This window comes from Microtus pennsylvanicus, chromosome 12 (genome assembly GCF_037038515.1).
Source record: "Microtus pennsylvanicus isolate mMicPen1 chromosome 12, mMicPen1.hap1, whole genome shotgun sequence".
NCBI lineage: Eukaryota > Metazoa > Chordata > Mammalia > Rodentia > Cricetidae > Microtus > Microtus pennsylvanicus.
The window spans coordinates 63035267-63062562 of record NC_134590.1 but is presented as its reverse complement, the minus strand read 5'-3'; the positions used below and the strand labels follow the sequence as shown (position 1 = coordinate 63062562).

The window sequence follows — 27296 nt, the reverse complement described above, 5'->3', positions numbered from 1 at the left end:
CATAGCCCTAAATCCCTCTATAAATAATTAAAGTTTTAAAATATTTTCAGTACAAAACACAATAAAAAATAAGAAAGCTAACCGAAACAATGTGAAAGGAAATTATAAAGATGGCATATTAGTGCACATTAAGCAAATAATCTATTAAGTAGGCTACACTGCCAGCATGAAGAATAAACAATTTCATTACTTCCTTGTACCCACAAAACACCAAATCTTTGCATGGCATGAGATACCACATGTAAAGCCAAATTAACCACATAGTGGGAAAAATCTTTAACACATTTCACAGAGGAAGAGCTTGTATCCCTAGCAAACAAAGAACTTAAATATTAAGGAAACGAGGGCAAAAAAATCTTTTGCAAGAATGGGGCAAAGATGATTACCAAAAGAAACAGTATAACAAACTGTATCTCTCAAGCATATAAACTCCAACTTTCTACCAGAACATTATATAAGTTTTATAGAATTACAGAAAGAAAATTCTAGGTCAACAATTACAATTGGACATTAAAATTTGTGTGTGTTTGCATAGGTGTTTTGGCTGCATGAGTCTGTGCACCATTTGCATGCAGTACCTGCAAAAGCCAGAAGAGGGCATTTGATCCTCCTCTGAATCTGGCATTACCAACAGTTGAGAATTCTGTGTGGGTGCTTGGAACTGAACCTGGATTCTCAGCAAGAGCAACAAGTGCTCTTAACTCCTACCCATCACTCCAGGCCCATAACAAACATTATAACATACTCTTCTTAAAAATTTATATAGATTAAGTGAGGAAGCAAACAAAAATCAGAGAAAAAGAACTAAACAAAGAAATGAAGCTCAAGCTATTAGTAACCAGAAACCCATAAACTAAAACTACCCTCTCAGTCACTGAAACTTCATTAAGTATCAACAGATAGGGCTGGACAGGGCTGGGATAGGGCTGGACAAGGCTGGACAGGGCTTGACAAGGCTGGACAGGATAGGGCTGGACAGGGCTGGGATGGGGCTGGACAGAACAAGGCTAGATAGGGCTGGACAGGACAGGGCTGGACAGGACAGGACAGGGCTGGACATGGCTGGACATGGCAGGGCTGGACAGGACAGGGCTGGACAGGACAGGGCTGGACAGGACAGGGCTGGACAGAGTTGGACAGGACAGGGCTGGGCAGGGCTGGGATGGGGCTGGACAGAACAGGGCTAGATAGGGCTGGACAGGACAGGGCTGGACAGGACAGGGCTGGACATGGCTGGACAGGACAGGGCTGGACAAGGCTGGGATGGGGCTGGGACAGAGCTGGACAGGACTGGACAGGACAGGGCTGGGACGGGGCTGGGACAGGGCTGGGATAGGGCTGGGGCTAGTATAGGATAGATCTGTGGATAGGCAGGTAGAACAAATGTTTAAAATGTATTGTATTCAATTTTAGTTCCAAAACAAATGATCCATATACTTGATTAGGAAACAATAACTTAGAAACTAAGGACAAGGATAAAAATAAGTACTTAAATGTATTATTTTTTATGCCATCCTTGATTTGTGTCTGGTCTCTATAATTAATAGATCGGGAACGCTCCTCCAACGGCCATGTGTCAGAAGCTTCCTGCTAGCCTTGGTGTGACTTTGTCAAAGATTAGAAACATTATACGCATGTGCACGTGTGAGATCAGCTGCATCAGAGTCAGGGCAGGGCACTGGGCCCCTGGAGCTGGAGCTATAGTTGACTACAAGCCACTTAATAACTGAACTTGGATCCTCTGCAAGAGCAGCTCTAACTGCTGTGCCCTCCCTGCAGCCCCTGTGGTGAGACTGGGGGCTCTGGTCCCGTCTGCTTTGCCTTCTTGTCGTGAAGCCAATGATGCTGATCCACCTCATGCTTCCATCATGATGTGCTGCCAGCCTACAGCAGTCAGACCAGGGGGTGAACCTCTGACCCTGCGAGCCAAAACAAACCTTCCTCTGTAGAAGTTGGGTCTCAGCTTTTGTGACAATTACATAACACTAACACAGATGCCTTCTTGTCTGTTTGCTCCTTGCCTGTCAACTTACTGAGCTGAAACTTCTCATGCCTGCTTTTAATTTTTCTGAAATACAAACTTCACTGTAGACACTGATTTTACTTTGCCTCATATATATTGATACACAGCTTCCATTTCTGATGATTTCCTCATTTTCATTCTTTCCTGCCCAAATCTATCTACCTGGACTACACATTTAAAGAAGTACAGTTAAAGGGACACAGGAGCCAGCTGAATAACTCAAACAACAAAACAAAAGAATTTCTAGATTATAACCTAAATAGAATATTCATGAGCCCAGATGACAAATAATTAACTGAATAAATTAGTAAATAAACAAGAACAGACAATTTCCCTGTGTAGAAGAAGTATGAATTATGTTCATTCTTTGAACTAAGAAGGCAGGGCATCACTGTCTACCCCTCAGTTGTAGACTGAGCTTCATAATTCTCTCCCACAGGGTAGAGACACCTCTGTAGCCCACTAATATCAACAGTCACAAGTTCTCTTGAAGAGTGTCCTTCGGGTGAGGTCGTGAGACTGTGATCCTCCTCCTCAGTCCATAATCCTATTATAAGCATCAAGCTGAGGACATTCTACAAATGCCTGGCCAGGACTCATTGAAACTGCCATTTGAATGAATAAGACCACCATGGATACTCATTCACACATGGGTCTGGATGAGCATTTTTCATTACTCTCAGGTCACATGGTACTTTCTTTAGCTTTCAGCGGAACCGCCAGAATGTTTCTACAGTGAATTCCCCATTTGTCCACTGACAGTGGATGAATGTACTTGTTCTATCTTGTAGGAAAGCAAAATTGAAGACCCACCATTGAGTTCTCTAACAGCTCCAGGCCTGGAGCCCCTAACAAATAATAAATCTCCTACAAGGAGCCACACAGGCGACACAGTGTCTTTTTTGTGTAACTGAGAACTTCACATGGTCCCTCCTGCCCATCAGATCACATAAGCAGTGACAGTTGCATCTGTGGCCATGGGAGGAAGTGGCTGACGCACAGATTATAGCCCTCACTGTCATCTCATGTGCTGACACCCATGTGCAGATGAGAGAACCAGCACAACCACTGGCTTCCTTCAGAAGTGTGCACAGCCTGACAGCAACCATTGATACTTCTCCCCAAGATCCTTCTCTGAGCTCCCACCTTGTCACCATAGTTACCTGTCATCTCTTTGGGATGGAGCAGGAGTGGTGATGGACTCACTTCCTCACCAGTGCATGAACCCTCCCTGCACTCACACATCCAGGCCATTCCTAGCTCTTGTTGGTTCCACCTTCTAATACCACCAGAGTTTGGACCTTCCCACCATCTCTACTGACGTTTCCCTAACGCTTACTGGATGGTGACAAGAACCTCTCAGCCTTTCCCATGCTATCATACTTCTTGGCCAGAAACAACAGTGAAACACAGAGCCCCTTCCTAAAAGCCATTTGATGGACATTTGGTCAATGTCGACATTAATGGAACACACATCTATCTTTTCCGCTTCAGATACATTATTAAAATAAAGCAAAAGAGGCAGGTGGTGGTGGTGCACACCTTGAATCCAAGCCCTTGGGAGGCAGAGGCAGAAGGATCTCTGAGTTTGAAGTCAGCTTGGTCTACAGAGTGAGTTCCAGGACAGTCAGGACTGTTACATAGAGAAACACTGTCTCAAACAAACAAACAAACAAACAAACAAACAAACAAACAAACAAGCAAATAAAGCAAAGGAAAAAGTATAAATACATGCATACAAGAGAGAAGAAGGATGTTCAGCAAACAAGAGAATTCCACATACTTATGAAGAGTAAGGAATATCTGTGTGTGTGCATACATGCATGTGTGGGTTCATGTGTACCTGTGCACAATTAAGTGTACATGCCTTCAGGGTGGCAGCCATAGGGATATTTAACTTTGTAGGGCCAGGCACAATCCAAGGTAGAAGATGGGGCTGGAACTGGGAAAGGCATGAATTCAACACATATGTTAAGAGTGGTCAAGTCTTCTAACAACCTGTCACTCTATATCCCTCACCTAAAACATGGATCTAGCTAGACTTCTCCCTGACCCAAAAATGATGATGATGATCATGAAATGAGCCAGTGAGTTTTGATGGTTTTGACAAGCTTCCCCGATGAGCTTCACAGTGCTGACCCACAGCAATCACTCCACAGTCCTCTGTCTCAAAGGAAACCTTCAAGTACTGCTCATTCATGTGAGCAAACACAGTAGAATGTTTTTAGCCTCCTCCTTATTTCTTCTAGCAAGAGTGATCTCTGTGACTCTGTCTTTTGCTTTAATACTAACATAAAATTGCAGTCTGGTTTCAGAACTGAAGCTTTACTTTCACAGGCTTACACAATGGCTTCTCAGAATCTTGCAGGGTCTGACCCTGCTTGATGCAAGCCTCCATGACCCCTCACTTATGTATTCAGCGAACCAGCACCAAGGGAGGCTGCCGCCAAGTTCTATGGCCAGCTCCAGATGTAGTCTAACCCCCTTCTACCATAGCTACAGTAGTCTCTGTATGCCTTGCTAGTTGAATCAGGGAAAACACTTCCTAAGACAGTTGCTTTCCAGTAGGGAACCCCTTCGACTGCTCAGTTCACTCTCTCCTTTCTGATGGATATGCATTTTCAGAAGTTGGTGCCTTCGACTGGCAGTCTTGCCCCGAAGCATCTTTCTTATTGTTCCAATGCAGAAACTCGGATTTCTCTTCATCAGAACTCTATCAATTACAGCTGCTTTCTTTGCACTTGGCTTGTCTGCAACTTTAAACTCACTTCTTTGCTCCCCAAAGTCCATATTTTCTATACCTTCCTGCTTTGACTTCTCATTCCAAGCCCCAGTAACTGTATAGAACAAGAGCCATGCCTTAATTCAAACACTATGCTGCCTTAAAATTTCCTCCACGTGACTTAGTCTATTATTTTTGCATTCTGCCTCACTTAATTTTCAGGACACAGACAAACTAGCCAGATCATTTGCCAGAACTGTGACCTAGCAGCCTCTACCCCAGTTTCCGTTAGAGGTTTTTCCCCTCGGAAACCTTGTGAGCCAGGCTTCCACTGCCCACATTCTTTTCAGCTTTCCACTCTTCCACACTTTCACCAGAATGGCCTAGTAAATTCTGCCTACAGCATTGTAGGCTTTTCCAGTCTTCAATTCTATATTCCTCCTCATTCATCCTGCCAAATTCCAACGGCCCACAAAGCTGTACGGTGAGGTTTGCTACAGCCTCAACTCTACCTCTTTGTACTGATTTTCTGTATTATCTTGTTGTGACAAAAATCCATGACAAAATCAACTTAAGAGAGGAAGTGTTTACTTTGGCTTATGGCCTGAGGGGATAGGATCTATCATGGTTGGGAAGGCATAGGGGGGGAGCTTGAAATAAATGTCCGGTCACTTTTGTTCACAGTCGGGATGTAGAAATACATGAATGTTGATTGTCTTAGTTAGGGTTTCTATTGCTGCAATGAAACACCATGACCAAAAGTAGGTTGGGGAGGAAAGGGCTTATTTGGCTACACCATTCATTGTTTCATCACTGTTCATTACTGAAGGAAGACAGGAGAGGAACTCAAACAGATGGAGCTGATGCAGAGGCCACGACGGGTGTTGCTTACTGGCTTGCTAAACATGGCTTGCTTATTCAGCTTTCTTACAGAACCCAGGACCACCAGCCCAGGGATGGCATCTCCCACCATGGGCTGGGCCTCCCCCATCGATCACTAATTAAGAAAATGCCCTATAGGTTTACATAGAACCCAGTCTTATGAAGGCTTTTTCTCAGTCGAAGTTCCCTCCTCTCAGATGACTTTAGCTTGTGACAAGTTGACATAGAATCATTCAGCAAACTGATGCTCAGCTTGCCTTCCCCTTTCATTTAGTCTGTAATTGCAGCCGTGGATGGTATGGACACACTTAGGGTAGTCTCTCCTCAGCTAAACTACAGAAATGCCCTCACAGACACCCTCGAAGGTATGCCTCCTCAGGATTCTAGCATTCTGTCCGTTGACAGTGAAGAGTTTCCAGGTGGATTCTGTTTCTCTGATCCGACCACTTTCTCTTGAGCTCTGCACTGCTGTGTCTCCGTACCTCTTCATTCCTGCAGGTCACTGTTTCTGCAGCACTGACCTCTGAAGCTCAGCCAACAACTTACCCACAGAGTGGAGGGAGTGGGAAGCACAAGTCGAATTTCTTGCCCTTCCTGTGTAGCTATCACTGCAATCTTGCTGCCTTGAGCCTTAAGCTCTTGCCTTGCCCTTCCTGGACACGTGGCTCCCACTGGATCTGTCCGCACTTCTTACTGTACTGGCTGTCTAAATAGTCTCCTTTAAAGTGCCATGTAAGGTTTGATCTTCTTTTCTGCCAAGGTTCTTTCAGAATTCCAAATACAGGGTTAGAGAGAAAATGTTAAGAGCAATTAATGCTCTTGCACAGGACCTGAGTTCAGTTCCCAACATCTACATCAGGTGCCTCACAACCTCCTGTAACTCCAACTCCTATGGGATATAAAGGCTCTGGCCTCCACAGGTACCTTCATTCATGTGCACACATAATCATACACACACATGCACATCCATGCATGCATACATAAGTTAAAATAATAAAAATGATTTAAAAAATTTTTTTGAGACAGGTTTCTCTTTGTAGCTCTGGCTGTTCTGGAACTCACGCTGTAGACCAGGCTTGCCTCTAACTCACAGAGATCTGCCTGCCTCTGCCTCCTGAGTGCTGGGATTAAAGGTGTGTACCACCACTTCCCCGCTTAGTTTTCTCTTTTAAGAACTGAATATAAATACACAAATTTGTTATTGCTGCTATTGTTGGGTTTTGTTAACTTTTTTTTTGAGAGAGAGTCTCATGTTTCTCAACTTGGCTTCAAACTCACTACAAAGCTGAAGACAACTGAACTATTGATCTTCTTGTCTTTACTTCCTGTGTGTTGGGATTATAAGAGTAAGCCACCATACCTGATTTACTGAGGACACAGCCCAGGATTTACTGAATGCTAGGCAACTAAGCTACATATCCATAGTGCTGACGTCTTACAGTATGCGTGAGAAGTAGACGAGAACAGGTCAGACAAAGGAAGAAAGGCATCGTTCTATGAACAGAGCAGATCTTTAGCTCTGATGGAAATGATCACTGCCAGAGAATAAGCCTTCCTTCAAACCTGGCTGGCTGGCGTGGTGGGTGGGGCAATGCAGACTCCATAGGTCAGTTGAGCAGAAAGTCTCCCGACTGCCTTGTAAAGTGGGGAGTAGTGCACAGTCCTCTGAGGCCTGAGTGCCTGTCATTCCAGCAGAAAAGGGACACTGGGCCAACAAAACAGCAACCACAAGGAGTTAGGGGGAAGATTTCTTGAAAAAAGAGAAAAATGTGTTTTTATTTGCTGCTGATATTGAAAATTCCTCTATCCCCACATTTGGGAATAGGAGAAATAATTATATATTTATGATTACATGATACACATTTATTTGTGCCTTTTCAGCTTATTTATATTTAATGTTTATTGATACTATTAAGTTTAATCTTTCCATTTTAGTATTTGGTTTTTATTTATCTTATCTGCATTTTGTTCTGCTTCTTTCTGGAATCATTTTAGGTGAACCACAAGTTTTTAATACCTCTTTTTACTTCTTCCATCAATATTTTAGCTGGCTGTCCTTTAGCATTGTCTTACCTTAGAAATGACATATGCATCTTTAAGATCTGTGCCTACCTCTAAGTACCAGAACACTACTTCATGGCTATTGTAGGGCCTTTAAGATCTGTGCCTACTTCTAAGTACCATAACACTACTTCATGGCTATTGTAGGGCCTTTAAGATCTGTGCCTACCTCTAAGTACCATAACACTACTTCATGGCTATTGTAGGGCCTTTAAGCCAGCAGAATTCCACTTGTGCTCCCTACCACCCTTTTTGCTTTTGGTGTCTTTATCTTTTATTTCTGCCTGTGCTCTAAACTTAAAAAAGATATCGCAGAATTCAAATATTACAAATAACCACACATAGAGTAACATAAATCATGCAAGACAAGTTGTGTAAAGTAAAGGGGAACGTGTTTCATCTTTGTTCATTCTAGTACTCTATTCTTTTCTGAAGACGTGGTCCTCTGTGTGATCTTGCTTCTCTTCAGTCTGAAGAACTTTATGCCATCCTAGTAGTACAAAAGTACTTAGACAAACTTCCAAATGTTTGCAAGTCTGAAATGTCTTTTTTTGCTTTAATCTTTGTAACTTTCTAGATAGAGAATCCCAGACTGTTTCAGCACTCTTCGAATGCTAACCGAGTATCTTCTGCCACTGTTTTTGATGTAATTATACTGTCGTTCCTCTGTCAATGTGTCTTCCCTTCTGTTGCTAGTTTTTAAGATTTTCTTCTTGTCTTTGGTCTTTACAATTTTTACTTTAATAATTGCCCATTGTGTGACTTTCTCTGCATTGAATATTTAGGATGTTTTAAAGTTTTTTGATATGTAAATTATTATCATTAATCAATATGTGAACGTTTTCAGCCATATTTATTATACTTTGCCTTAATTCTCTCCTCTCCTCATTGATCTATTTTATTTTATCCCATGTATGGGTTTTAAGTGGTCCATGTTTTTCTTTTCTCTTTGTGCCTAATTCTTGTCTCTGTAAACCAGCATAGATTCATGGATTCTTTCCTAAGCTGCATTTTCTCCTCCTCCTCTTTTTCCTTCTTATCCTCCCTCTTCTTCCTCTTCCTTTTGAGATGGGGGTCTCACTTTGTAGTCTGGACTGGAATTCACTACGTAGACCAGGCAGGTTTTGAACTCAAAGGTCCACCTACTTCTGCCTCCTGCGTAATAGGATTAAAGGCATGCACCACCACACTTGACCTAAACTGCATTTTCTATTCTTGTTCTGATATAGTGTTTTTCATTTTAATGTCTCATCCCTTTTTACAATGTTAGTGTATCTCTTAAAGTTCGTCACATCTTAGCACTTTTCATCTAAATATCTGGTTGGGTCTTTTGAGACAGAGATTTACTAGGTAGGTCTGCTGGCCTTGAACTCACAAAGAGCCACCTGCCTCTGCTTCCTAAATGCTGGAATTAAAGCCACACACCACCATGCCAGACATATTTTTTAGTATAATATTATACATATATACTATATAATATTATACTAAATATACTATATATTGTTGGACCTTAAAGTCCAACCACTGAGGAGGAGTTGCCCCAAGAGACCACTCTCACATCGCAGTTGATGTAACAACAAGAGGATTTAATTCTGTCGTGACAGGGTCTTTAAGCATTTGAGAAGCCAAAAGACCCCAAATGACTGTCACAAGCTACTTTTAAAGTAAAAAGCTATAGAAACAACGGGGGGGGGGGGAACTCGGGGATTGTTCTTTAACTATTAGAATTGGCTTATTCAAAGGGCTATTAACAATAATTGGTCTGAGCCCAGGCTTGAGAGTGGTTACCAGATCAGCTGAGGTAAGAGGAAACATTTGAGGGTTACTTTGACCCCTTCCCAGGGACTGAGTCAAAACATCTGTGGACATCTGGGGGTATCTTGTCCCAATTCTAAGAACTAAGCTCTATTTGGAGAACATCCACAAGGACACAGGGAGATGGAGATGGAGATGGAGAGTCTCCAACTTTCCAGTACATGCATGTGTAGTTGTTAGGTTCCCAGGATGGGGAAAGCACTAGGGCTGAGAGGCCTCAGAGTTGTCCTGGAGTTTTACATATATATTTGTTTTTCAGAGCTGAGGGCTGAACCCAGGGATTTGATCTAAATCCTCAACCCCTTTTAATATAGTGTTTTACTAATTATCTGAAACTTTCATACAATGGATTTTGATCACATTTATTTCCTATTGCTCCTAGGTCCATCCTTCTACTTTTGTGCCCTCTTAAAAAAACCCACCAAGTCCAATTTGTGCTGCACATGGCTGTTGGGTTGTCCACTGGTGCATGGTCCCTCTCCCAGTGGCCATACTTTTAAACAAAACTGACTTCCCCTCTGCTCCCTGCCACCACGCCTCCAGAGGTCATCAACTGTGAAGAGCTACTCACGTTGGCATCTTTAGAACAATTTTTAAGAACACTCAATAACTTCATGTCTGGACTGTTTCTTTGGTTGATTTTACTGAATGTTTATTCTCTTGATCACAGGGCACATTTCCTGTTTCCCTTTATTTAACTTATTATATACTGCACAGTTTACAGTGCTACATTTTACAGTGCTGAGGCAATATTTATTTCCTTTAAAAGGCACACTATGGTCAGGCCACAATTTGATTAATCTGTGGTTAGGTTGGGTGTGGACTTCATTGCAATCATAGTCTGATGCAGAGCACTACTGGTTTTAATTGCTTTGTGAGTGGGCCCAGAGACTGTCCTTCTCTGAGGTCTACAGCATAGAACCCTTAGAGCTTCCCAGCAGAGCTGTCAGCTTTTCAGATTATAGGAGATCTTTCTCCCTGTGACAAACCAACTGCAGTTTTCTGGGTTTCTAAAAAGTTGTTTTGCCCTCTAGTCCCAGCCTGACTTTCTGTATCTTGATTTAAAGAGGCTGGACCACTTGAGATGGGTGGAGATCTTCTCAGTTTTTCTGCCCTGCCATTGCCCTTGGAAGTTGAGGTTCAGAATGCTTTCTGTTGATGCCATGCTAAGCCACAAGTTAATTAAAAGTTTAAGTGGTCTCTCTTCCCTCCTCTAGGGATTAGAATCACTTTTCATGGGCTCTTTTCTTTAAAAGGCTCACATTTTTTTTTTGGATTCCCATTTGATTAGCATACTTTTGTTCATCCTTTTACTCTAAGGTGGCACCTATCTTTAAAAGTAGCCCCCCCCCCCCCCCCCCGCCGAGACACCGCTTCTCTGCGTAGTCTTGATTTTCCTGGAACTTGCTCTGTAGACCAGGCTGGCCTTGAACTCATAGAGATCCATCTGTCTCTGCCTCCCAAGTGCTGGGATTAAAGGCATACACCATTACTATCCAGCTCTAAGATGTCTTTCTTGGAGGCAGCAGATAGATAATTTTTGTTTCTTGATCTATTTAGTCAGTGTCTTTTGATTGGAGAATTGAGGAGAGTGATATTTAAAATTATTACTGAAATGTGCTAGTTGTGTTGATTGTGTTATTTGTGATGTTGTTTGTGTTCTCAATGACATTTTGTGTTTTAATAATTATGACTTTGTACTTCTTTCTACAGTCTTTCTTCTGTCCCAAATACTGCTTCTTGTATTTTTCTTAGGTTTGGTTTGTTGGGTATAGTTTTTTAAGACTGTTTATGTCATGGGGAATTTTTCTTTCTCCTTAAATCATAGAAGATAGTTTTGATGGATATATTATTTTAGTTTGGCTGTCAGAGTCTTTTAAGACTTGGAGTTCAATTGCTCCAGGCTCTTCTGGCTTTTAAAGTTTCCAATGAGAAATAAATTGTTATTCTGATGGGGTTTCCTTTATATGTGACTTACCTTTTATTCTCTTGCAGTTTTCAATACATTTTCTTTGTTATATATACTTAGTGTTTTAAATATGATATACTGTGGCAATTTTCTTTCCTGGTCTTGTCTGTTTGTGTTGTGTGTGGTTTTTCATTTGTATGAGTGTGTCTTTCCATAGTTTAGGGACGTTTTCTATGATCTTGTTGAAGATGTGCTCTATGCTGTTAACTTGGGATTCTTCTCCCTCATCTATGACTATAATTTGAAGTTTTTTTAAATAGTGACTAATATTTCCTGTTTTTTCCTAATTTTTTGTGTTCCTTATTTGGCTTAGATCTTCTATTTTATCTTCAAGACCTGATATTCTGTCTTCTGCTTGATTCATTCTGTTTGTAAGGTGTTCCTTTGATTTTCTAGTTGGGCTACTGGGCTTTTCAATTCCATCTTCATTTCAGCTTGAGTCTTCTTCAGTGTTTCTTATTCTGAATTCTCCTTATTCAATTCTGTTCTTATATCCTGAATTGTCTTCACCATTTCTATCAGCCTTATGTTTGTATTTTCTTGGGCATCAGTCAGGTATTTATTCTCATTAAGTTCTTTATCCTTGATTTCATTGAGCTGTTTCTTTGTATCTTCTTTAAACTTGAATTTTTGAGGATATTTATCACTTTTCCTTTAACATATATATATATATATATATATACACACTATATACTATTTACTAGTAGATATTGGAGAGAAGATGCTGGCTTCATCTTTAATATTGCTGGTATTCCTTTAACGAGATCTGGGCATGTGGACTTCCTTTGCTAGTTTTGAGTTCGTTATGGATATATCAGGATGGGGGAAAGAATGTGGGGGTTGGGTCGGATCTAGAGGTTGGAAGTGTCTTGGGTGGAATGTAGTCAGGTGGGCAGAGGGAACTGAATTGGTTTACAGGATGTGCTTCCTGTTCTGACCTGGGGAGTGTGGGGACTGAAAGTCTGTGTGGAAAGGTTGAACACGACATGGGAAAATCCCTTGGTCTCAGGGATAGGTAGGCAGGATACTTGCCCCAGGTCAGAGCTCCTCTGCAGCGAAGGCAGAAAAGCCCAGACTGGGCTGCTACACTGGTTGTGGGACCCAGGTTAAATCTGGCAGATTGTGGAAAAGGCATGGATGAGGAGGTCAGGGGTACTCAGCAGGCTAGATTCTGGAGGAGGAAATGAGAAGTCTGGTTATAGAATGGGGTGGTGCAGACAGTGTAAAGGGTCCTGTGGGTCAATACAGGTCTTGATGGAAGCCGAGCTATTAATTAACTGTGGTGCAGGAGGAGGTAGTGGGACTAGGCAGGAGCACAGGATGTGGGACCCAGGCTAGATCTTGCAGGTTGCAGAAAAACAAGTATCGGGTACTGGTGGGCATCAGCAGGCTAGGCCCTAGAGGAAGACATGGGATGTCTAGGGATGGAGTAGGGTGGGAGAGCTCAGTTTGCTTCTTGCCCATAGACAACTAGAAGCTCAAGGATTATGTCTCAAATAATCACAGAATATTTTGGCCAGCATTAGTGTTTTTATAGGAAGTGCAGCTCTCAAAAATGTTATCAGCTCCTTCCCTTTAACTCCAGTCTTCTCTATTCCCAAAAAACACTCACAACTTAAGAGATGTGTCTTCTTTTTACATATTCTGGGCACCACAAGGAATTGAGGATTTGTGGGAGAGCTGTAGAAGTTTACTCTTTACTGTCCTGTTTCCAGAGTCGTGTCTCCCAGTTTTTCCCCATTTACTAGTAGTAAGCATCAGGAGTATACCTTTGATTTATATTTTTAGTCCACAGGCCTTTTAAGGCTTATCTTTCACTGGCTTTATATGTACTCAGATCACAGCGATCTCTATGACTTCTTCTAAACCCTGTCTTTATATGTACTCAGCCTCCAAAGTTTTCCTAGGAAACTGTTACTTCTTTGAAAAATGTTATTACATATTTTTGATTACTTGCTTTTTTGCTTGTTGCTTTTGGAACAACAGAGCATTTATAAGCTGCCGGCATTCTTAAGTACGTTTGATCTGCATTTTTACCATGTGCTATTCTGGTCCTCTGTTTGGAACATAAAAATCATTTCCACAGCAACTAATTATAGTATAAGTCACAAATGCCACATTACTACTGCTGTGGAGGCTGGAAGCAAACATCATGCAAATTCTAAAAGCCTCTTATTTTGGAAATTCTTCACTAAACTCTTACAAGCTAATAAAATACAGAAAAGACACATAATATCCAATGCAGACATGAACTTTTCACATCAGCTCTATGTGTGATAAGCTTGACACAAATCTGGAGAGGAAGATTTTCTGTCTCATGTTAAACCTTTGCTAAAAATCAGTTGAGCATGCCTGTGAGGGACTGTTCTGTGCCTCATTCCTGCTTTGCTGGTCTGTGTCTCCAGCCCTCTACAACATCACTATCTGTTCATCACTGTACACTAAATTTCATCAGGTAAAGTGACCATTGTAGCTGGTCTAGCATTTCCCCCCATGCTTTCCATATACATATTAGATAAGCTCCTCTATGTGTATAAACATACTACTCGGACTTTAAAAGGATTGCTCTCTCCCTCTCTCCCTCTCATATCTATCTATCTATCTATCTATCTATCTATCTATCTATCTATCTATCTATCTATCTATCTATCTATCTATCCATCTATCATATCTAAACATATGGACCTATTTAGGAGAACTGATATATGTATACTGAGTACAAACACAGTATGTTTCTTGATTTATTATATCTTTGATTCTTTCCTTAGCATTTCCTAATTGTATTCATAAAATGTTTGCTGACTGAATAATTAACAAGAGATACTCCCTGACTTATGAGTGGGTTTTATCTTGCAAGCCCACTGAGCTGAAAATGAACTTAGTGCAGCTAAACTCCTGCACACCCTAATTTGATGGAGGAGGGTCATTTGTCTATGTGTTACTTTCATTGGTTAATAAAGAAACTGCCTTGGCTTTTGATAGGACAGCAGCTTAGATAGGCGGAGTAGACAGAACAGAATGCTGGGAGAAAGAAGGCAGTGAGGCAGATGCCATGGAGCCAGCCGCCAGGTCAGACATGCTGAATCTTTCCCGGTAATCCACCACCTCGTGGTGTTACACAGATTATTAGAAATGGGTTAATCAAGATGTGAGAGTTAGCCAATAAGAGGCTAGGTATAATGGGCCAGGCAGTGTTTAAATGAATACAATTTGAGTGTTGTTATTTCGGGTGTAAAGCTAGCTGTGCAGGAGCTGAGCAGGATGAAAAGCAGGCCTGCTCGCCTCATCACTACACTAGTGTAGCAGCACAGCACAGGGCAGAGCACTGCTTCTCCCTTTGACTGCCTGTCTGAGGATGGCATCTCACCAGCACGGCCGAGTGTGGAGAGAGCACCATACTGCATACCACCAGCATAGAAAGTGATCCGGCTCCACGTGGGGGTGTGCCGTCTCTCTAGAGAGGCCATAAACGGTGTTGGGCTTTAGTTTCACCTTCTACATGTTTGTTGTCATTTTAAAGGAATGATATTTGATTTTTGTGTATTGATTTTGAGTATTGTGACATTGCTGAACTCAATATTAGTTGTAGTAATAAAAACAAACCTGCTTGGGTTATATTGTTTGGACAACAATCATGTTATCTGCAATTAGGAAAGTTTTGTTTTTTTCTTGTCCAGTCTACCTGCTATTTCTTTACCTTTTCTTGCAGTTTTAATGAGTTATTATTCCTTCCAGGGGAAAGAAAGTATCCTATCTTTCCCCACTAACTACCACTTAGCACTGGGCAGTAGTGGCACACACTTTTAATCCCAGCACTCAGGAGGCAGAGGTAGGCAGATCTCTGAGTTAGAGGCCAGTCTGGTCTACAGAGTGAATTCCAGGACAGGCAGGACTACACAGAGAAACTCCTGTATAGAAAAACCAAAACCAACCAACCAACCCAAATAAACAAAAAACAAAACCAAAAAAACCCTAAATACCTTTTAGCTTTTTAAAAGAATTAAACAATTCTTTACCCAATTGAGGTTGTTCCCCTCTATTTATAACTTATTGGGGATTTTTGTCAAGAATGCTGAATTTACTTTACAACAACTAACATGGTCCTATTATTTTCATTCTTCAGCTTGATTTTATGACAATTTACACTGATATATTTTTGAAGTTGAAATACTGTTTAACTGCTAGGATAAATCTCTCTTGGACATGGCATATAATTTTTTATACATTGTTGGATTTGAGTTTCTATTATTTTTGTGAAATATTTTTTGCCTACATCCCACTAAATTCATAAGGAACATTAGTTTGCACTCTGTTCTAGTTTTAATTTTCTTCGTACTGATTTCACCAAATGGATTGGTGATTCACCTACTCCTGTTTTGTAAAAATTGATATCAGTTCTCTTTTCTAGACCTGGTTAAATTCTCAACAAAACTATCTAGGCGTGGAGGTTTATTTTTCAGGAGTTTTCAAGTTATAAATATAATTGTTTAGATAGTTTTAGTAGTTTGCAGAGGTTAAGACACTGTCTTCTTGAGAATGAAGTTGCTTTTTTTGAGTGCCCTTATACTCTGAGGAAAGAGCTTTGGGGACCCAGAGAACACAGCACATGAGCAGAGTGGCTTTTCAGAGCTCTAGCCTCTTAGGCAGAGGACATCCACTTCTGAGATAGAGGCAAGCAGACATCTGTGGAACGTGAGACGTCTTTGGAGAGGTTGATGCCTGGGTGTCAAGAACACAGAGATTCATATGGGCTCAATCACTCTCATTGCATGGGTTTCTCTAGTGCTCAGGATATGAGATTGAGAAGTGGCTGTGGATATCACTCAGGGCTTAAAAGAGCAACCAGAGCAGAGGGCAAAGGCACCCTCATCCCAAAGAGGACAGCCACCAGAGTTGGGCTCAGGTGAGAGAGTCTAAGTGATGCTTCATGTATATCCTGTGGACCTGGACAAAGTGTCAAGAAGAGTTAGGCCTTGAAGCTCAGTGTGGTGAAGAAAAGAGAATGACATCACCACATGTGTGACAGGTACAGGCCAGGGAAGTGCTGGACAGTGAGCATGGGAGCAGGCCAGCGAGGATCAAATGTGCATCTGGTGGCATTAAGATTCAGGAGGGAAGCATCTGAGAGAGGACCTTGGCCAGGTTCAAATATATGAGACTATCGGAGTCATTCTTACTCAAACCACCACACTGTTATTCCATCTGTATCTATTTCCCTGTTGTCCCCATCAAAAACAGTTTCCACGGTTACTTACTCTTAAGTTCAGCTTAGCATATAGTAGTACTATATTCTCACCCCAATCCTACCTCTCTTACATAAAATATTTCCTGACTTTTATTACTCAAATAAGAACCTGTGGCCCTGGTATTCTGGTGAATTCATAGGATAGCCTAGAATATCAGTCTCCACCTACCCCGTACTTATTGAGCAGATGCACTGCAAGGCCCAGGGCTTAGTAGGGTGCAGCAGGAAACAGATGGTGCTGCGTTGCGTATGTGCATCGGGCTGGGGAAAGTCAGGTTGATTTGTCAAAACAGACTTTTGAAGCCATGAGTGCAGGGCATGCTTTGTTGGGGAAGGGTCTTCCTGAGTACAAAGTAAAGAGGCTTGAGTGAAGTGGACACCAGTGTGCTGAGGACTAGCCAGAGAAGACCAGTAAGTGGGCCATAGCAGCTGGGCCTAACCTGGAGGGGAACAGTCCTGACCCCATGATGGTTACACGCCTCAGGGAAGACTGACAGCAGAAATGAGTACTTAGAGACAAGTGCAGGACCTTGTGTGTGGATCAGGGACACTCTTTCTGGAAGGCTCCTGACAGAAGCAGTTGACAGGTAAAATAAAGGTGAGGAAAAAGGAGGAAGTCACAGGGAGCAGTTTAATGGAAGAGGCATAAGTTGAGAAGCTGGCACCTGTGACAGCTGAGGCAGGCATTTCCTAGCAGCAGCTACCCTACTCCTTCTCTTCCTGACTCTGTGCTAGCACTGACATATCTATTTAAATGAGCCGCCAGTTACAGTCTCTAGCTTTTCCTCATTGGAGCAGGGCCAGTTGGTATCCCTTTAACTGGACAGCACTATTCTGCCTGGAAAGTGAGGAGCAGCAGATGATTGCAGTGGGTTCCATGAACACCCTGCTACTCCAGATCAGAAGGATATGTGAAACCAGAGCTCTGCACCTGCTTTCACCTGTCTGGCAGCTAGCTGGTCTGCTACTGGGAGGAAGAAAAGTTACTGCCCAAGAATGGTGATTCCGAAAAATAGGTAGTCTCTAAAGGCAGAGAGGCACACTTCAACAAAACCTGAAGTCTCTGGCTACTGGAATTCCCACAGAGCTGGGGGCTGCCACCTGAGGCCCATTTTTCCTGTCCTCTGAATGACAGGGGTGAGGGTAGGCACAGTGAGGACAATGGCCTTCCAATAAGAGTCCCACAGATCACACATCCAGCACCTGAGCTTCTCCTGTGACTCATACTTACTATTTTTATTCTCTTACACTTGTTTTACTGGGACAAGTCACAGTTATTTCATAATTAGGAAGCTTTGGCACCCTAGTCATCTACTCTTCTTTTCCAAACGATTAACTACTAGAGAAAAGTTTAACTTATTTTTCATGAAAATAGCTCTGGAATAACTTTAGACTTTTAAAATCACATCAGTATCCCTGCAGACCTGATAATACTGTTCCTTGTTATCTTACCACTGTGAAGTCAGGGTAGAAAATACATCATCTCTTTCAGATTCCTGGAATAACTTCAAAAGCTCTGGATCCTCAGATAAATGTGCAAGAATGCGCAATTCAATCTGTGAAAAATCTGTGAAGAAGAGTTCTCAGTTAATTTAGATTCACCCCCATCATTGGTTTACCCCAAGTCACTCTCAGACTGCCTCCCCATGAGGCTCAAGGTCAAAACATTTCTTCCCATCTGTCAGGCTCCCTTAGCCTTTGGACTATGGGCTCTTTTCTATGCCAGCAATTCTACAGACCTGCTCTTCCTCTTGCAAGGTCAGCAAAGCCTCCAGGATGGACAAAGTTCATTCATTCACCACATCCATTACAATTTTATGAAGCTCTCCTGTGTGACAGGATCCCGCTGGGATGTGTTAATAAATAATGTAGACAGAGACCCCTTCTTCCATGGAACTTACATTCTAGGAGACATTCTGATAAGTCATCTGATATGTCAGAAGAAGAGAAATGGAAGATTTGGACCAAGGTATAGTTTGGCAGAGAAACTGGTGTCATGGTAAGGTGGTCAGTTCCATTGCTTTGGTCCTCAGCAAAATCACAATGAACAAAGACAAAAGAGGGAAAAAGGAAGGGCTGTAGGGGTTTGAAGTACAGGGGCACAGTGGCTAACAGGGCTGCTTGAGTTAGCAAGGGAAGGGAATAGGGGGAGGACAATGGAGGAAGGAGCAGATTGAATGGGTTATGCCAGAAAAATGAGGGAACCCTGAAAGCCAAATGCCTGTTATTATTTAATGTGTATAATAAATCTCTGCCTTATATAAAGTTTGCTTTAGGATTTATTTGCAAGAATGAGTTCTATATCCATCTTTGCATTATTTAGTTGGTAAGCATTTGGACTGCATGAAAATGCACAAAGTGAGCTATAGTGAGAGTGATATCCCTCCACCATCCTATGCATGTACCTGCTGCCAGGAAGGTGTGGCCTTTGGAGGAAACAAACAGGGCTCTTGGGGAGATGGTGACGGTCTCCTCTTCTTTGCCTGAATTGTCATTTCAAAAGCATGTGATGAAATTCACTGTCAGATGACTTGCAGCAATTCCTCATACAAAATTATTTTAATGTCAAATACAAATAAAAGTCTAGATTTTTAGTTTTCTATTATCAAAATTATCTGTTCTGTCTAGAATTATGATAAAGAAAGGAAAAAGTCAGACATTTACACCCAACACCACACTAGTCAAGCACTAGAGAGAGAGCCTCACTAATGGGAAGCTCTATGCAGAGGCCATGCAGCTATGTGGTTCCTACTGGGTACCCCATAAAAGGGCAGCCGAGACACAGGGGCTGTGGTTTGCCTTTGTTCTTGCTCAAGGTGACTCTGTATGTTTGGAAAGAGCGCTCTTGGCTTTGGTGGTATTATTGTGCCTCCTTCATCAATGCCCACAGCACGGCGGCAGCACTGACATGGTCACGGGTTATTGGGACATCCTAGAACCCTTTACCAGACTAGAACTTTCCCTTTTTAAGAAATATGATCATAAGCATTACAGTGGGATAGCTCAAAAGAAAGGTTCTTCATATGCTTTTATAAACATCTCCAGAGTACTTGAGATTTTATTAAAAGCCAGGCTATTGTGTGTACTTTTGTTTGTTCTTTATTGGGAAGTTGGTGGGGGAAGGATGGTGGGAAGGGAGATATTTCCCTGGTATAATTACCATCTATTTTAATGTGTAAACTGCTAAAAGGGAGGTACTATATCCTTCAGCTGCTTTTTATTTTTTCAATGTAGGCTTGCACTAATCATGCAAATAGAGAGGAACACTTCAGGAAAGTATAGCAGTTACATTGTAAGAAAGTATACAGACACTTCTGGACTTTAAGAAATGCCCCCAAGAGTTCAGTGAGATAGAAAGTAATGTGTTACCTTTAAAATTCCGAGGCATAGAAATCTGAATTGGGTGCTTGGAGATACCTTGGATGTTCTGTTAATAAGATAATAGCTTTAGTTAAAATATCTACTTAACTTAATCTGTTCCATTCAAGGGCATTTAAAACACATAATATTTTATTAAATATATACTGCCAATATGCCATGCCTAAGCATGTTAACGTATAATATAACTGCCTAGTGTGAAAGTTTCAATGGAGACACCACTGCTTACAGTCAGCAAGTGTGAGAACAGCCTTGATTCTGGCGTAAATCATGAACTTTCTTAATTTTAAAAGTCCATGTAATATGCTAAAGGTAGATTTCTAGGAAATATGTATGCTATACTTTAATTTAAAAACATTCTTTTAGCTGGAATGTAGCATTTAATGATCATGTACAAGGCCCGAGGCTTCATCTTTTTATTTATTTATTTATTTGTTTGTTTGTTTATTTGGTTTTTTCGAGACAGGGTTTCTCTGTGGTTTTGGAGCCTGTCCTGGAACTAGCTCTTGTAGACCAGGCTGGTCTCGAACTCACAGAGATCCGCCTGCCTCTGCCTCCCAAGTGCTGGGATTAAAGGCATGCGCCACCACCACCCGGCCCGAGGCTTCATCTTTTGAACTACCTAAAAGCACAAACCTGGAAACAACCTAGATGCCCTTCAATGGAAGAATGGATGAAGAAAGTATAGAATTTATACATATTAGAGTACTACTCAGCAATAAAAAACAAGGACTTCTTGAATTTTGCATACAAATGGATGGAAATAGAAAACACTATCCTGAGTGAGGTAAGCCAGACCCAAAAAGAGGAACATGGGATGTACTCACTCATATTTGGTTTCTAGCCATAAACCAAGGACATTGAGCTTATAATTAGTGACCCTAGAGAAGCTAAATAAGGAGAACCCAAAGAAAAACATATAGGCATCCTCCTGAATATTAACCTTCAGCAAGCGATGAAAGGAGACAGAGACAGAGACCCAAATTGGAGCACCGGACTGAAATCTCAAGGTCCAAATCAGGAGCAGAAGGAGAGAGAGCACGAGCATGGAACTCGGGACCGCGAGGGCTGCACCCACACACTGAGACAATGGGGATGTTCTATTGGGAACTCACCAAGGCCAGCTGGCCTGGGTCTGGAAAATCCTGGGAAAAAAACGGACTCTCTGAACATAGCGGACAATGAGGACTACTGACAACTCAAGAACAATGGCAATGGGTTTCTGATCCTACTGCACGCACTGGCTTTGTGGGAGCCTAGGCAGTTTGGATGCTCAACTTACTAGACCTGGATGGAGGTGGGGGTTCCTTGGACTTCCCACAGGACAGGGAACCCTGATTGCTTTTCGGGCTGGGGGGGGGGACTTAATTGGGGGAGGGGGAGGGAAATGGGAGGCGGTGGCGGGGAAGAGACAGAAATCTTTAATAAATAAATTAATTTAAAAAAAAAGAAAGAAAACTATCTTCTGCTCCCTAAAAAAAAAAAAAGAAAAGAAAATAACCGCCATACTTCATTTATTTATTTATTGTTGTTTTTATTGAGATATATTTTTCTCCACTCCTCTCCTTCTCCTTCTACCCTCTCCCATGATCCCTACACTCCCAATTTACTCAGGAGACGTATTTTTCGACTTCCCATGTGATTAGATCCCACCATACTTGGAAATGAAAGTTCTGCTCTCAGGTTAATTGCAGCCCCTCCCCTGCTTCTGGTGTTTGGTACCTGCCTTGGCTTTAGCATATGGCTAACAGTGGGGCCTCGCTCTCACCCTCAGGGCTTTCTTGAGTGCCTGTGCTTTCCACCTCTACCAGGGAGTGATAGATGATGATGGTGGTGCTAACAGCCAAGTTCCATCCTGTGTCCGCCGTTCAGACCATGAGAGTTTCTGTCACTGCACCTTTCTGTGCTTGGCAGTAAAGTGAACAACAGGCTGTTTTGTCTGTAGTAGAATTTTCTGGGTACTAGCTGGTCTTGACCCACTGATTAGCTCTGATGAATTATACTCCAGAGGCTGACCACTGAAATCCACCTTGTAGGTGACCCTTTTAGGTCTCGCAGAAGCACAAGAGGTATGGGGCAAGCGTTTCATCTTCCTTACACACATGAACTCACAACAGCTGTGCTCATCTGCATAGGATCAACCCAGTTAAAGTTTCTAATGTGGACAGGGAGAGGCCACTGAAGCCTCACCTCCAGCTAAAGAGCTACTGAGATGGGAAGAGTCTTCTTTCTTTGTGTGGAAAGTGGACATTAGGAGGGTACTTAGGCTCCAGTGGATTGGTGTGGGACGTCCTTTTGTATATGTGTTGTTTTTATTGGTTAATGAAGAAAGAAGCTGTCTTGGGCCTGCACAGGGAAGAGTAGAGCTAGGTGAAGAAAAATAAACTGAAAGCTGAGAGAAAGAAGGCAGAGTCAGGAGAAGCCATGTAGCCGCCATTGGGGACAGATATGTCAAACCTTGCCAGTAAGCCACAGACATGTGGTGATACACAGATTAATAAAAATGGGTTAACCAAAGATATAAGAGCTACACTTAAATGATTGGCCAAGCAGTGATTTAAATAATATAGTTTCTGTGTGATTATTTCAGTTCTGGGCAACTGGAAACAAACAAGCAGCCACCCCCAACAGTAGATAACCATGTATCCATAAACATCTGGGCATCACTAATTGAACTCACTGTTTAAAAATAAAATTGGAAAAGACATGTTGGGAGGGTCTAGGAGAATCTGGATTGGTGAAGTGGGGCGTGGATATGAATAACATATTTTATATACATGCATGACTTTTTCAAAGAATAAACAAAAGCATTACTCAATTAAGATTTAAAGCAATGTAAAGAAAACCTTATATTGGAATTTTGTTTGCAAATCATATAGATGCAAAATATAAACTACTAAAGCAAACCCACAAAACAAACAAAAAAGCAGTCAGCACTAAAAGGCACTTCTAGAACAGAAGAGTGAGGAGCTTATCATATGCAATCAGTGACTCCTTGGTTACTTAAATCAGGTAGCAGAAGAAAGAAAATGCTAACCAGCATTCTTAAACATAGGCACAATAATTCTTAACAAATCATTAACAAACCAAACGCAGTAATATAGAAAAAGGATTATATATCATGACCAAGAGATAATTGTCTTAGGAAAGCATAATTTTTTTAAAAGTCCAAAACTATTAATATGTGGTATTCATGGAATAAAGGGCTTTAAAACAGTAAATCATAACAGAGTGGAAAAGGGCAACGGCAAAATGCAGCATCCATTCAGACTATGTGCCAAATATACACTGAAATTCTAAACTAACTAGGAAAGGGGGATTTTTTTCCAACATGGTAAATAGCATGTACAATGCTTACTCACTCTGAATAATTTCACTGTCTAAATCTGTACAAAATAGGCCTGTGCGCCCCATCCATCAGAGTCAGACTGCAGTTAACACACACAGCTGACGGCTCCTGGAAAGCACGGTATCAGGCCCAATTAGCAAATAGGTGCACAGGTTCTAACAGTATGTCCCACAGAACACAGCAGGGTAGTTCCAATGACAGCTGTTTTACCAAAATAAAGGGATTTATTTATATGGGTTTTCTATTAGGCCAGAGAAAGTAGGAAATTTAAGTTTATTGTGCTCAGATGAATTACAAAGGAAGATTTTGATTTTATAATATATCAAATAATAGTATGGTAGAAAATTCACCAAATATTTAATTTACATAGTGCATTTTAACCATTCCAAGCAAGATGTGTGTGGAGGGGCTTCTGGGAACTCAGCTGAACATAAACTAAAGCAGTGCCTTCAGCACTGGGAAGAAAGCCTGGGTTTCAGTACTCTGTAATCTGCGGTACCTTCTGCCTCTCCTTGACGACATTCTTCTTCTTTTCTGTTCTATACACATGGAAGATAGGTCGCTAAACAGAGTCCACAGTTAAGGAAATCACATTGTGTCAGTTGCCTCTGTGCCACTGTGACCAAAGACCAGATTTAAAAAAAGCTTATATTTTGGCTCCCAGTCTCAGAGGGCCCATTGCATCATGGCATGTTGGCGAGAGCATGGTGGATCTCAACAGTTTGCAGCATGGTTGGTCGAGAAGCTGAGAAACGGGGATGCCAACACTTGGCTGTCTTTTGTCACTTCCCCTCTTTTATTCTGCTTAGGCCTCCAACCTATGACATGGTATTATCTACACTCATGCTGGGTCCCTACAGTTAATTTCATAATTGTTCTGGGAGTAGGGCTTGTGGAGAAAGAGCATGTCCTCACTACATCTCATCAGCTCTCTACCAACATGACCCATCACCGCTATAAATAGGTATTTTCTACTTAGTCAGGGTCTCAATAGGGAGCCCAAGTTGGCTTCAACTCTCCATCTTTCTGACTTTGCCTCCCACATGCTAGGATTACAGGCAACTGCCAGCACAGCTGATTTGTTCGTTTTTTTCTTTTAATTTTCATGATTTCTTATTTTATTCTATTTGTATGAATGTTTTGCCCATCTGTGTCAGTAGAGGTCAGAAGAGATTGCTAGATTCACAAGTTACACATAGTGATGCATAGTATGAGCCACCATGTGGGTGCTGGGAACTGAACCTAGATCCTCTGCAAGAACAGCAAGTGCTCATTTTTAAATTTTATATTTTTATTGCTTTTAATTGAGCAATACATTTCACTCACTCCTCTTCTTCCTCCCCTCTCCATTCCCCCCTCATCCCGACCCCCATGCTCCAAAGTTACTCAGGAGGTTCTTGACTTTTTCTCCTTCCTAGGTGAATCCATGTATGTCTCTCTTAGGGTCTTCTTTGTTGTCTAGGTCCTCTGGGGTTGTGGACTGTAGGCTGGTTATTCTTTGCTTTATGTCTAAAATCCACTAATGAATGAGTACATATAATATTTGTCTTTTGGGATCAAGGTTACCTCACTCAGTATGTTTTTTTTCTAGTTCCTTCCATTTGCCCAGCAAGTGCTCTTAGCCACTGAGGAGGTCCAGTCCCTTGTTAATGTCTTTTTGTAGATTAACAGACTATTCATTTTTATCATTGAAAAATATTTCTCTGTATGAATAAATCACAGTTTGTTAATCCATTGAAGGAAATCTTGGCTATTTCCATGTTTTAGCAATAATTAATAAATTTGTCATCATATGTTGATGTAGGAGGGTCTATGTGTTACTTTCATTGGTTAATAAAGAGACTGCCTTGGCCTTTTGATAGGGCAGAAAATTAGTTGGGTGGAGTAGACAGAACAGAATCCTGGGAAGAAGGGAATTGAGGCAGTCGCCATGATTCTCCAACCCGAGACAGACGTAGGCTAGAATCTTTCCTGGTAAGCCACCACCTCATGGTGCTACACAGATTATTAGAAATGGGTTAAGCACGATATGAGAGTTAGCCAAGAAGAGGAAAGATATAATGGGCCAGGCAGTGTTTAAAAGAATACAATTTGAGTGTTGTTATTTCGGGTGTAAAGCTAGCTGTGCAGGAGCTGAGCAGGATGAAAAGCAGGCCTGCTCACCTCATCACTACAATATGTATCTATGCACATATTTTTGTATAGACATAAATTTTCAAGTAAATTTGATAAACTTTATAGAGTTTGATAGCTGGATGATAGCTGGTTTGTATGAACTGCTGAACTGGGTTTATACATTGACTCAGCAAGTAAAGGTGTTTACCACCAAGTCTGATAATCTGAGTTCCAATTCCTGGAGCTACATGATGGGAGAGAACCAGTGTGCTCTGGTACATGCACATACTTACAAAGAAATGTGATCAAATTTAAAATAAATCTTTCCTCCTTTAAATCAGTTATCTCAGGTATTTTTACACAGTGATGGAAAACTGACTAAAATGAAGTGAATGTTTGCTTCAATTAATGAACCAATATTAACACATTATAATTAAATTTCAGACTTTATTGCCAAACTTCAAAAGCAACTGCATTTCTCATTGTCACCAGCAATAAATGAGAATTCTATTGTTCTACACCTTCACCAGAATTTTTTTAAAATATTAAAAACATTCCCCAATATCTGCCTCTGGGTTTTCATTATTTGTGCTACAAGGTGGGCTACCCAGATGGCTCAGTAGCTAGAGCAGTGGCTACATAAGCCTGACAACCCATTCTTGATTACTGGAAGCCATGGAAAGGCGGAAGGAGAGAACAAAGTCCACAAAATTAAAAAACTAACTTTGGCTACAAGTATTGGGGAGATGGCTCAGTGGCTAAAAGGACTTGCCATAACTGAAATCTGAATTCCTAGAACTCCTATGATTAGAACCCACATAAACGCTGGGTGGTCATGTTGGCCTTTCTGTATTTCAGCTCAGAAAGCTGAGGCAGGGGATCCCCACAGCAAGCTAACTAGGGAGACTGACTAGCCTTATCAGTGAGATTGAGTAAAAGACCTTGCCTCAAAGAATAAGGTGGAAGAATGAGGAACTCCAGGTGCACGTGTGCATGAGCGCCTGAACTTATGTATGGCTATGCCTCCCACACAGATGCAGTAAAAGGCGTCTACCAATAGGGTGCAGACAAAGTTGTTTGTGGAGGGTAGCTGCAGAAGTCTCCTCCTCAGACTTTAACAGAAGCTGCACAAAGACATTTTCCCTTCATACTGGAGAGGAACTGAGCAACTGCTTCCAAGATCTGCTAGGGCCATGCAGGCAGTGACTACAAGGAATGGGCAGAGTCGCTGGGCCTGCTCCTGTGATTAGTCTTTGCCTGAAGCGAGCCCTTCCTAAAGCATCTGGCACAGGCAGGCTGAGAAATATCCTTAACTGTGTAGATCAACCTGAGTTTAGGTGTGTGAACACATAGATCAGCCGCACTTTAAATTCAGATTAGGGGCTTGAGGAAGAGCATACACTCAGTAGTTTCACACCACCATGCTCCCTCTACTTGTGCTCTTCCTTCCTAAAGTGGTATCAGTGATGGCCGGTGGTGGGAGAACTCATATAACTCCACTGCTCTAGTAGGAAGGTCCCATGCTATCAGCTTGGGACTACCCTCATCTTGCTAGCTTTGTTGCTTTCTGCCTGGGCTCCCTGCATTGTCTGCTTCTATAGGTAAAGTGCCTACACAGGATTACAGCCTGTGAGCTCACGGCCACAGTACCTGCTGTCCCTGTCTGCTATCCTGACCCTGTATTTAACCTTGGCGAAACTGCTGTGTTCTGAAACCCAGCTGTGCTTTTCTTTTGGG

General features: G+C 41.7%; 1 protein-coding gene across 1 annotated transcript in view; it reads right to left on the bottom strand.

Annotated features, from left to right (window-relative positions):
* The window catches only part of Poln (DNA polymerase nu), a 151520-nt gene that overhangs the window by 23975 nt on the left and 100249 nt on the right, over positions 1 to 27296 (bottom strand). Inside the window, exons 16-18 of the mRNA XM_075943934.1 lie at positions 20087 to 20144; positions 19123 to 19200; positions 18170 to 18284 (exon numbers count right to left, since the gene is read on the bottom strand). Coding sequence (XP_075800049.1) covers positions 18170 to 18284; positions 19123 to 19200; positions 20087 to 20144 — 251 coding nt within the window. The remainder of the gene's footprint in view (positions 1 to 18169; positions 18285 to 19122; positions 19201 to 20086; positions 20145 to 27296) is intronic.